The sequence below is a fragment of the Bombus pascuorum genome, chromosome 13, assembly GCF_905332965.1.
Source record: "Bombus pascuorum chromosome 13, iyBomPasc1.1, whole genome shotgun sequence".
In the NCBI taxonomy this organism is placed as follows: Eukaryota; Metazoa; Arthropoda; class Insecta; order Hymenoptera; family Apidae; genus Bombus; species Bombus pascuorum.
In genome coordinates, this window is record NC_083500.1 from 6,424,913 (window position 1) to 6,437,340 (window position 12,428).

The 12,428-nt window shown below is 30.1% G+C and overlaps 4 protein-coding genes across 6 annotated transcripts; 1 reads left to right on the forward strand and 3 right to left on the reverse strand.

The window, feature by feature from the left end:
• The first annotated feature begins 881 nt into the window (after positions 1-881).
• LOC132913769 (ragulator complex protein LAMTOR4 homolog) lies at positions 882-1,766 on the forward strand. 3 transcript variants are annotated; one of them, XM_060972302.1, is made up of 3 exons: positions 882-974; positions 1,238-1,317; positions 1,411-1,766. In XM_060972302.1, the coding sequence occupies exons 2-3, from the start codon at positions 1,246-1,248 to the stop codon at positions 1,648-1,650; spliced, it is 312 nt and encodes a 103-aa protein (XP_060828285.1). In that variant the 5' UTR covers positions 882-974; positions 1,238-1,245; the 3' UTR covers positions 1,651-1,766. The 3 variants fall into 3 exon arrangements, with proteins under 3 accessions (XP_060828285.1, XP_060828286.1, XP_060828284.1); XM_060972303.1 differs by lacking the exon at positions 882-974 and adding an exon at positions 981-1,146; XM_060972301.1 differs by lacking the exon at positions 882-974 and having other exon boundaries at positions 981-1,317.
• A 6-nt stretch (positions 1,767-1,772) lies between these two features.
• On the reverse strand, positions 1,773-3,386 carry LOC132913768 (coiled-coil domain-containing protein 130 homolog). The gene is made up of 5 exons (XM_060972300.1): positions 3,197-3,386; positions 2,784-3,099; positions 2,436-2,696; positions 2,214-2,346; positions 1,773-2,127 (listed from the first exon to the last, which is right to left on the reverse strand). The coding sequence occupies exons 2-5, from the start codon at positions 3,093-3,095 to the stop codon at positions 1,889-1,891; spliced, it is 945 nt and encodes a 314-aa protein (XP_060828283.1). The 5' UTR covers positions 3,096-3,099; positions 3,197-3,386; the 3' UTR covers positions 1,773-1,888.
• A 1,920-nt stretch (positions 3,387-5,306) lies between these two features.
• LOC132913554 (piwi-like protein Siwi) lies at positions 5,307-9,055 on the reverse strand. Its single transcript, XM_060971981.1, has 7 exons — positions 8,904-9,055; positions 8,621-8,829; positions 8,344-8,526; positions 8,077-8,247; positions 7,709-7,988; positions 7,277-7,632; positions 5,307-7,197 (listed from the first exon to the last, which is right to left on the reverse strand). Exons 1-7 carry the CDS (start codon positions 8,968-8,970, stop codon positions 6,142-6,144), a joined length of 2,322 nt encoding a protein of 773 aa, XP_060827964.1. The 5' UTR covers positions 8,971-9,055; the 3' UTR covers positions 5,307-6,141.
• Positions 9,056-9,172: 117 nt separating this feature from the next.
• On the reverse strand, positions 9,173-12,419 carry LOC132913557 (uncharacterized). The gene is made up of 3 exons (XM_060971984.1): positions 12,215-12,419; positions 11,177-11,214; positions 9,173-11,116 (listed from the first exon to the last, which is right to left on the reverse strand). Exons 2-3 carry the CDS (start codon positions 11,199-11,201, stop codon positions 10,608-10,610), a joined length of 534 nt encoding a protein of 177 aa, XP_060827967.1. The 5' UTR covers positions 11,202-11,214; positions 12,215-12,419; the 3' UTR covers positions 9,173-10,607.
• Positions 12,420-12,428: the final 9 nt, after the last annotated feature.

Below are 12,428 nucleotides of genomic sequence, written 5' to 3' on the forward strand. Positions count from 1 at the left end.
TAATAATAATAATAATAATAATAATAATAATAATAATAATAATAATAATAATAATAATAGTAATAATAATAATATTGCAAAAATCGTAATCGCAAACTATATGAGCAGATCATGGTTTTTTATATAAAAATATAAATGTAGAAATAGAGATTCTTTAATGAAATTGTATTTCAATTTTCTTTTCAATATTATCTATAACGCATATTACACATTTTCGTACTTTCTAACCAATTGGTAAAGTATAGGTTAATAAAAGTAAATTTTTCAGAAATAGAAAATTATTAATTATTCAACTATATAACTATGAAAGTATTGTGTTTCTTTTATAGTTAATAGTTTTTAGATTTAAATGGTTCTCTAATAAAATATTACATTTACTATATTAGAAAAAGGCTTATGCCCCTATTTTGAATTATAATATTGTTCTTATTAAATAATATATTTATAACGTACCCATCCTAATAAATAGCTCCTGTTTCAAATTAATTAAATTATAGATAAGTGAATTTTTAGAAATATCACACTTCTAGGAAATTAACAACATAAAAATAGTCAAATATTACAATGTAGTATAAACAAAATGAAACACATACATACATATGCATAACACACTTAGTACTTCCAGAAAATTAACAAAGCAATACTGTGTAAATGTAAAGAAATTTTATGGAAGAGATTTGATAATAAACCGAAATAGTATGGAAAAGATATTATGAAACGCTCAATATTTGTGTCATGCTACACTTGCTTTATATCTATGCAATTTCGAAAAATTGAAGAAATATAATTAAGATGTAGCTATCTGGGATGTTCTTCTATTTTGTTTGTTTCCAATTTGTTTATTGAAGTTTTCCAGGTAATATATATTTATCTTAATTTACTTTCCAACATGTTGAAATTGTGTTGAACGGAAGAAATTCTGCATTACCGACGAAGAAGAATCAGCAGAGATATAGCAAATAAAAAATACACAGGTTGATATCTTTGACAGCTCATTGATTTCATAGTTTTGTAAAATTGCCTAAGAATTTTGATCGACGTATTCCATTTTTTGTTTTATTTTTTTTTTTGGTAACTTGTTAAATATAAATGATTTCTTGGTACAGTTAATACCTTGAGACCGTTAAGACATAATAATATAAATAGGTTAGAAATTGAATGTTTAAAGAAAAAGAACGAATAAAACAGTTCCGTCTGTAAATTTAATATTAAAGATTAAGTTAATATTTGAATTCAGGAAAAAATATGCTTTCACTGGAACGTATCCCAGATCAAATTGGGCATCTAATTTTGACAGAGGATGGAGCTGTATTAACGGTAATATTCTTTTACTCATTAATTATATAGAAACTGCTATACAATTGTAAATTAATTTTCTATAAAATCTGAACATTGTATACTTCATTTTAGTCTGGAGGTGAACTGGAAAATGATGAGAGATTTGCAAACATTGTTATAGGATTAGTCACGCTAACCAATAAAGTTGATCCCAAAGCATTTCCTAATAACGAGACTTTTGATAAAATATCAATAACATATCCAGATCATTGTTATATTATTTGTCTCTCAAACAAAAAGATCCACGTAGTGAAAAAAAAATTGACATCCTCAACAACTGCAGCTGTAGAACAACCTCTTATTGATGTATAAATGAGTGTCATCTATTCATGGAAAAATAAAACTGGAATGAAACTGAGATATGCAAATTTTTTCAATATTACTAATATTAATAAAAATATGATGATAATAAATTTGTGTTTGTATTACTTGTTAATGTCTCATTTTTTATCCCATTTTTATAAATATTTTTATAAATATTGTATATACTAAATAACATTATAAATTATATTTGTTACATATATACATATTTTTATTACAAATATCTGCGCTATGAATCATTATCTGTATCAGAACTATCATAAGTAACTAACGATCTACTTAACGTACTAATAGTTGTTTTCGAACTCGAAGGTTCTTGTTGAGTAAGCTTAGGAAGTTTATGTGTTTGATCTGTTTGATTTTTAGTGTTATTGCTTAATACAGAATGTGACGAATGTTTTAGTTTATCTTTAGACCTTACAATAGTAATCAATCGTTTCAAGGGGTTGCGACCATTCTTTTTTGTATCTGAAACAAAGAAAACAAATACTAAATACTATGTTACAAAAGCATGCTACAAAAACATATTTTTTATATATACTCTAAATCATTACCTCTTTTATGCATCAGTAATTTGGCTAACTTTATATCATCTTCGTGTTCATTAACTAAATCAATATTCAATCCACTTTTTTTAAGCAACACTTGATCCAAATTTTGTTTCTTCTGTAACTCGTTTTTTCGTGTCTACAATATAAAATACTTATCAGCAACCAATTCTCAAAATATTTATAACATAAAAGTGGCTATATAAATAATTATATACATAAACATACTCTAAATGCAGAGCGTAATGCACAATTTGAAGAGTAATCATCCTTCCATGTAGCATTATTTAATGCTATTGCACTTTCCAAGGAAGAATCTTTTGATTTTGCTATTTTCTTATCTTCTATACCATGTTCCAACTTGTACATAGCATCATCATATAGTCTGCAAGATACTTCTTTTGTTTCTGGTACCACCTGTTCATTTTCTTTGGGATCCCAGCGATTTTCTTGGCGTTTTGCACCACTCACAATTACATAATCTAAATTCTGTGCAGAAAGATATTTTTTTAAAATCCGAGTGACCAAATGTGATAAACAAGCTAGCAAAGGTGACACAAAGATTATGATACTCACTGCTGGATCAGTCTTTATTTCAAAATGATTGTCACAGAGATGACATTTCATACGAAATTGATACAATGGTGTACTGTAATACATTCCAATTTTTTTTTTCTCTGCATTGTAACGAACACCCATTCCTATATGATTGCCACAACCATCACACCATATATTATATGGCATTTCAAATCTGACAATAAGGATACCCATGTGTAATTTGCGTGCTCTTTCACGTAGTGCATGAGTACCAAGAAATTTGTTAAGACCACCAACACGGGGATCGTAATCAGGTGGGTAGTATAAATTTGTTCCCTTACGTTCTCCCATTGTTCTACAAAATTCAAACAATTATATAAAAACTTATGTTACAAAGTATTTTGAGGTGTTATTTTTATATTATATTTAAGATATAACAGTATTACAAGTACCTTGATTTCTAATGTGTTTTCAGCACAAAAATAAAACGAATTATTTATTTAACTTTTGTTTATTTATATAACACTTTTGCCTGAAGAAAAATTCTGACATGAAAGTACCTCACATTCTTACGTTACACTGAACTTGAGAACAATTTACGATAAAGCAGGTTAGGCAACTTAATAACACATTTAGACACATTCTAGTGTAACTACCTTTACATTGATATTTTCGTGTCACAATACTGCCATGCTAACTGACCGAAATTCTATTTTATTATTAATTGGTCACTGCGAAATTTGAAGAAACTAAACATATTACATACAGTGCTGGACAAAAGTATTGGCACAGCAAGATTGTTATGATACAAATGCTTATAACTATTAAACAAATTGATTTAAACAAAAAACTTTTTGACGTATTTATTTATTATCTATCCTAGTTTATTACATAACAAGAGCAACAATATAAATAAAATAATACGCAAAATAATAACAAAAATATATTTTTTGAACATTTTATGGGTGGACAAAAGTATTGGCACAGTAGAATATTTACGCTTATAACTAATTACATAATAAACTTCTAATATTTTGTTGGCAGTCCTTTTCTTTTAAGGACTTCCTTTAATCTTCTGGGCATCGAGTGGACTAATTTTTTAGTGAATTCAGGTACAATATTGCTCCATTCCTGCAGAAGAACTTTCTTCAGTTCAGACTTGCTTGTGATATTATGTTTCCTAATTCTTTTTTCCAATTCGTTCCACACGTGCTCAATGGGATTCATATCGGGACTTTGAGGTGGTGTGTTTAAATTGCACAAATCATAAACAGAAGTCGTTTTACTGTGCGTTCAGTCATAAAACGCTTTAAAAGTGAAGAAAATCTAGAGAATCAAATTAGGAATGGTCGCCCTTCTAAGGTAACAATTCGAGAAAAAAGGAAAATCGTAAATATTGTAAAGAAGGATCCAAAAACTAATTCGACTGAAATTGCTTCGATGTTAAAAGCTGAGTGTGAAAAAGAAGTAAGTACCAAAACTGTACGTAGGGTATTGAAGGATGCCGGTTATTCTGCCCGTGCAGCACGAAGAAAGCCCTACATCAGTAAAATAAACCAAAAGAAAAGAGTGGAATTCGCGAAAGAGTTTGTTACGAAAGATACTGATTTTTGGGAAAAGATCATGTTTTCAGATGAAAGTAAGTTTAATATTTTTAAATCTGACGGCAGAATATTAGTATGGCGAAAACCCAACACAGAGATGGACGAACTGAATCTGCAAGCCACCATGAAACATGGGGGTGGTGGTTTAATGGTGTGGGGATGTATGGCATCATCGGGTGTAGGAGAACTTATATTCATTGATGAGATAAAGGATAAATATGTATATTTAAATATACTCAAGCAAAATCTTTTGAAAAGTACTCAAAAATTAAACCTCCCCAGGGATTTCTATTTTCAGCAGGATCGAGATCCTAAACATATGGCGTATATTGTTCGTCAGTGGATAATATATAATACTGCCCACACATTAAACACACCACCTCAAAGTCCCGATATGAATCCCATTGAGCACGTGTGGAACGAATTGGAAAAAAGAATTAGGAAACATAATATCACAAGCAAGTCTGAACTGAAGAAAGTTCTTCTGCAGGAATGGAGCAATATTGTACCTGAATTCACTAAAAAATTAGTCCACTCGATGCCCAGAAGATTAAAGGAAGTCCTTAAAAGAAAAGGACTGCCAACAAAATATTAGAAGTTTATTATGTAATTAGTTATAAGCGTAAATATTCTACTGTGCCAATACTTTTGTCCACCCATAAAATGTTCAAAAAATATATTTTTGTTATTATTTTGCGTATTATTTTATTTATATTGTTGCTCTTGTTATGTAATAAACTAGGATAGATAATAAATAAATACGTCAAAAAGTTTTTTGTTTAAATCAATTTGTTTAATAGTTATAAGCATTTGTATCATAACAATCTTGCTGTGCCAATACTTTTGTCCAGCACTGTATCTGTAAAATAGAAAAGATGCTAAAAATTTTTTATAAAAATACTTTTTTCAAGAAATGATCAGATATAAGAACACTACTGCAATAGTAACAGAATTAATGTAGAAACGGAAAATGTATCTTCTTTATTTTTTGTATAAAAATAGTTTTACATAATACCATTATGTATATTGTAGCCTCCACAATACAAAGCACCGTGTCGATTGGTAACATTATAAGTTTTCTTATACGAACTGAATCAAGACAAAAATATAGTTCAAAGCTCTGACTGAAACAGACCTTATTCTATCTCAGACTTCTATTCACTCATCCAATTCGTGGACACGTAATTATACCGTGAAGACTATTATAACAGTTATATGATATTCTACTAAATGATAATACATCCTTAAAAAATACATAATTCCATTTATATAAAAGAAAATATAACTTCTTAGCAAATCTTAATCATATATGATGTATGAAATATGCAATGTTACTTTATTCCTAATTTAACTTTTATTTGTATCTGTAGATTTAAAATATAACCTAAATAACGTAAGTAAATAAAATTATAAACGTAACTATTTTTTGTACTTTACGTTACAACGTCCTGCGTAATATAACACAAAACCAGGAGTACATTATTTCTTTATCGTTTCTCAGATGTTTTCATTTCATAATCAAATCAATGTGAAGCAAATACTAATTAGTTTTAATAAACAGTAATGATAAAATATTACTTAACAATATTATATTCATGTATCATAAACTATTATCATTTGAGGACCTTCAGATACCTTCGAAAAACCAAATAATAACTAATCTGTCACAATAGAAAAAATTTAGAAACATAATTCTATAGTTACTTCACGTATACGATAAGTCTTATAGTGTAATTCATGTATCTTAGTTTGCACAGTAAGAGAATGGTATAATAATGTATACCGGTAAAAATTTACAAATAGTACAATATTTCTTCCATGTGATAACTAGGATCATGACGTAAGAACTGAGCCACCAAAAAGGCAAGTTTGTGAGCATATTGACAAGGTGCTGGTACCCTTACGGTACCAGACCAATTATAATACATATGACATAACTTATATGTCAATCTTTGCATTTTATCAGCTGGCCAACCTGTGGTGTCTGCAACCACATGGTATGCGCACGGTGTCACCGTACCTTGTCGCACACTTTGAGATACAATGAAAAAGTCATATCTTAACGGATTGGTTACAACATCATCAATGACTGTCCCCGGGGGTGGATTGTTCTTTTCGCGAAAGATTCGAGTATTAATTCGTTTCGTCACTATCACGAAGGCAAATTTCACGAGTACACCCGATGCCTTATATAAAGCGTTTAATTTGTCTCTTATTTGTCCTACTTCGTGATCTAATACGTACGGCACTTGGCCCTCGCCAACGCCGTCACGATAAAACACAATAAACGATGGGAATTTTGCATTAGCTTTTCTATAAGCCAGCAATGCGCTTTCGAGATTTAATGCGAACTTATTTGAAAGTTCTTGGCCTACATTATGAGCACTCGTCACGCTAAAGTACCGTGTCAAACCTTTATCTAACGAAGCCACCATCGCACCATAATCACGACTTTTATTACTAGTATCGTGACATACGTCAAAACCGATCACCATCAGATTGATTTCTGGCAGTTCAACAGACCACGGAGAACCACCTAATTTGCAATTCATTTGAATAGCTACTTTCGTAGCTATTGTTCTTACATTCTTGTTTGTAAGATTCTTTTCAAGGAATACTTGCGAAGGAGTATGTCGATCCACAATACACTTTTTCTTAATAGCGCTATAGCGGTCGCTTCTGTTATTCGGTACAATACAGAGGACTAACTCTGGTTTAGTTTTACCCAGAACAAATTCCAAAAATTCGGCGTAAGCATTAGAACGTTCATCACTTATTTCGTAAAACCTTGGTAAATTTATATTACAACCCATTCCCGAAGCAGCACCTTTAACCAAATGAACAAAATTCTGTAAAATAAAAGTACTATTGTAGCAACAAATCGATAACGACGAAGAAGTATAATTCTAGAAAATTTTGTTATCTTACTTGAACTTCGCCCTTTACTTTACTCCCGTGGATTGTCACCCAAAGCTTTAATCTCCTTGGATTGTATAATCGTTTATTATGTAATTGTCTTGTCCAATCTGCTCCTTTACCCGCGGAAATTACGCAGTTATTACCTAATAAAATTAATTCTGCATCCAAAACACGCGCCGGTACATCAAGCAATCGGTCAGCAAGTGTCAAATTCCATTGACTTAGCTCGGCTACGATTGCCGGTTCCGAGCGGAGTCTATTATTGAAATCCATTAATTTCTTCATACGTGAATCTGGACTTACGCGTGTATATTCTGCCAATGAACGCATTAAACCGAAATTTTCTCTCATCTTATCGGTTAAACCTGCATAGAAATGACTTATCGTAAGATAAAAACATAAAATGAATTATACGAATGCAGAATGAAGTGAAAAAAACACCTGTTGCACGGCATAGTTCAGGAACAAGATATATTAGTTCACATTGGCCAGAGCGACGATCTCTTGGTCTTGCTCTTGTTATAAGCAGTGGTTGACGCTTTTCACGAATCGTAATTCGATATTTATTTTTGTAATAATCTCTATACGTTATCTTACCACCGTTTTTCAGCAGGAATGTTGAATCAGGACCTACATCATAATCTATATCCGATATACGATATGTGTGGTTATTGTAATCAGTAAGTACGACTAAACCAAGAACTAGGCTTTCAAATTCTTTCTAAAGATATGAACCGTTTGATATAAATATATAATGAAATAAAAATATATAATTAGATCAAGAATATGTTAATAATCAATATTCTTACCTTATAATTAACATTGTCTTTATGGAAACACTCGTTTAATATATCTAATACAGTTTGCTGACGCATAACTTTATGTATAATCTCAGCACACATAAGAATATCGTTTTCGTGTTGTCTTATAGACGTGAGATAGCCGGGCCAAAGTTCCATTCTATGACCCTGTACGTTTATCTATTTGAATTATAATTATGTTAAACAATTCGTGGGTAATAATATAAATATGTAATATAAATATCAAATAATTATAACAATTATTTCTTTACTTACTTTGTCATTTGCGTCGTAGTAATCGCGCCCCACAATCTGGAGTTTCAATAGTTCTAGGCATCTTCGCATAATTATATTAAAGAATTGAAGATAACTGTGATCGCCCCTTTGCATATCTCCAACATAGCGCAAAACAATTTTGACATCGAGTCCATCCGATATTCGCTTAGACCAAATCTCCAACTTTAGAATTAAATTTATGTTATACACATTTGTTCATATCTCATCAAAGATGTAGCATACAACGTATAATTTAATTCACTGAAAAATATCTTACTTGATCCACATATTTATTGCTATATAGAACAGTTCCATCGAAAACATATGGTCCTAAAGCATCTTTATGAGATTTGAGCAATCCTTTACGGACAGGAGTTCGATCTTCCTCTGGATAAAAATCAACTCGGTATTGGTATAAACACCAATCAGTTGTTGTCACCAACTTAAAATAATTCGTCTGCATCAGTATTTCAGTTCCAGTTGTGCCTAAAAATTTTAATGTTTATATTATATGTATTTTATGTTTTTCACATAAATATGAAAATACTAAATGTATTAACCTTTTTTGGTAATTAAATGTTCTGGTCTTGTGACTAATTCTGAGGCGAACACACGTCTGCCTCGCATGGCTCCTCTTCCTAACTGGCTTCCAGCTGTATCTTCTCCACTAGTGGATGGAGGCACTATAATGTATGTAAAATCACAATATCATGTATGTAAATTCATAAAAAAAAATTTTTCTATATATTTCTCTGTGCTACCAAATAATATAAAGACGGTTTGAAAAATTTGCAGCCTGATAATGTACCTCTGGCTGTAAACATTTCAAATCGTCTTCAATATATTTGAAAGTAATGTATAAAACACCATAGAAAATTTATTAATTGCACCTTCCATTTTTTTAGGATTATCTGCTTGAGACCGTTCGGTAATGGGCTTTTCGGTAATGGGCTTTTCGATAATGGGCCTTTTTGTGATATCCTAAAATAAGATAAAAACACATCTTTGATAACAAAATAACAGTTTAGATCTTTATTATAATGTAAAAATAAAATGAAACAGAATACAACAAATGTCATATTGTTGGGATAATTTGTCTGAAAAAGAATACAATATAAAAATAACATCATGACAAAAAACGTTTACTAAACAATAATACACACTACTAATCTTTTCTATACTTTTTACCTTTGGATAAATCTTGCTCTACACAAACAAAAAACAAATGAAATTCGAATTTCATTTATATGTACTTTTAAAAAGTATACATGTACTATATCTATACAGTACATACACATACTTCCTATATATATTCTTTAAAAATGCACATATTTAAAAGTTCTTGAGAAACAAATTATAAATTAACAATATATTACTTTCAACATGCGATTGAACTTTACTGCACATATTATATGTCATTCTACTTGTTTTGACATGCTGGATGTGAATATCGCAAACATTTCTAATAGAAGTGAGTTTCTCCCCAATTTACTATAATTACTATATGCTATATACATTAATATTATATATACCAATAACATATACTAATAAAAATAATACAATACATATAGAAAATATAACAGAAATTATTTTGTAATCACAAAGACTGCTTTTCTGTTCACATTAGATATATGTATGGGAATGAATCTCCTGCATGTGCCATCAACACTTCTTGAAGCATCTTTGTTTCTTGTTTGTAGGATAGCATCTTGATTCTAATAACGATTCTAAGAATCAGTGAGAATTTTCTTCAAAAGCATTAGCATCATCTTTCTTTCAGCACGTATGCTCGACTTGATTTTAAAGATCAGTAAAGTAGAGAACTGGAAAATGGTATTGTTATAGATTATATAAATGCCCAGTCAACAATACTTATTGCTTAGAAATAACTCACAAAAATTAATATTTCTTCATAAAAAGTTGTTGTGGAAACCAAGCAGGATACTATATCATTTATTGAAGTACATGTTCTCAAAGAACTAAAAACCAATTGTAAGGTTGAGTTCCTGTCTTATCTCCTTACGTTTAAAATTTAATATGTGAATTATATAAACATATCTCGACATAAACATGTAATGTAGTTAATTTCATACCTAAAACTAATTCACATCAAGGTAGAAAGTATCAAAAAATTTTATGAATATTTCAAAAATATGTAATTTCTACCAAAAACAAAGTAGGATGACATAAAACATGTGCCAAAAGCATAGGGTACCAATGGGTAATCTCTTACCCAGCATGCTGAGATTAATAAATTTATAGTCTCATGTTTCATAAATTACCACTGGTGGATCTTGTGGTACTGATAGTGGTCTTTCCTTAAATGTCCCTGGTGAAAACTTAACTTTCCTCGAAGGACCATCACTTGGATGTCCAGGTTGATATGAAGATGGATACTGAGATTGAGGTTGAGATTGACGTGGATATGGATACTGAGGTTGAGGTTGAGATTGAGGTTGTGATCTAGATCCATGTCGAGATTCAAATTCAGATTCAGTTTCAGATTCAGGTTGAGAACTACATGGAGGTCTATAGTTAGGATCTTCATCAAAGAACATTTTCAGAGGAGATTGAGTTCGGGGGTCAACATCAGGATTTATATTCTTTAACATAATATCACTTCTAGTTAGGGGTCTCTGGTATTCTAGAGGTCTTAAGTTTAGTGCTTCTTGAGCTGTAAATTTAGCTTTCTCTTTCGGAAACATTTGATACAACGGTGTCTCAGAACGTCTGCGTCTTTCATCTTGATCTGTTCCTTGTACAGGACTATCACCTTTAGGACCCTTATCACCTTTACGACCCGTATCGCCTTTACGACCCTTATCGCCTTTACGACCCCTATCACCTTTATCAGCCATGATTGAATTTAACCTTTAAACATTTTTTTAAATTTTCTCCTTTATAATAAGAAAATAGAAATTTATTTAAAAAAAAAACAGAATAAGTCTGTATCATTGTAATAAAAAAGTCTATCTTTTATTAATATTGTGATGAATAAAAAAGACGCTTATTTTATATATATCACAAATGCAGTATAAATAAAAACAAATTAATTTTTCAATTATTAATATTAATGAGATAAATATTTTTATTAATAATCTACAACTTTTCTCTGAATAAATGTTCATTTCCAAATTATGAAAACGATATTGTCGTCTCAAAAGTTCAAAAAACGCACTTAGAAAAATAAGTCAGCTATACATGTTTAAGTTTATACAGCCGATAGTACTTCAAGGTTAAATAAAAACCGAAACCAAAACTTCTGATACTTGACCAAAATAATAATAAAAAAAAAGCGATATATCAATTTCGCTGAATATAATCAATATAGAACTTACGTAAACATAGAGTATTTTGCAATAAAGATAAGTAAAAAATGTTACAAACAAAAGCCGCAACAAAGCAACACCGGCATATTGGCAATGTGGTCGCGTAAATCTATACATAAAAAATATCTTCTAATTCAAAACAAATGATACATTGCAATTAAATTATTATAAAATGATAGCAAATTGGCAATAAACAATTAAACGAACTAATGAGAAATTGTTTAACTTTAATATTGTATCAATATATAAATGATACTAAATCTACTAACTAAATCTTGTAATTAAATCTACTAATTAAATCTTGTAACTAAATATCGTAATAATTATGATCGTATAATTGTAATCTTGTAAAATATTTTTGTCATATGATTTCTCTAAATTTATTTAAATAAATACGCTAAATTATATTCAGAAAACTGAAAATATTTGCATAACGTCGGTATTGTAACTATTAAGTCTTTATAAACTAACGTTTAGGAAGTTGGTAATTTCAGCAAAAAATATTAATGAAGCGTTGAATTAATCATAAAAAAATATCTTACGGTATACGACGAATTTAGAAAAAAAAATCGGCTACCGGATAATTTAATTAACACGCAATTAAATCGAAAACTGTAGACTCGATGTTGGAAAACACACAAAATATACGAACTTGACCTAACGAAACTAAATTGTAAGTAACGCATGCGTGCTAAGACAGAAATTGAAATCCTAAATCTGTACAGTACTGTAACAAGTAGAACATTTTTTGGATAT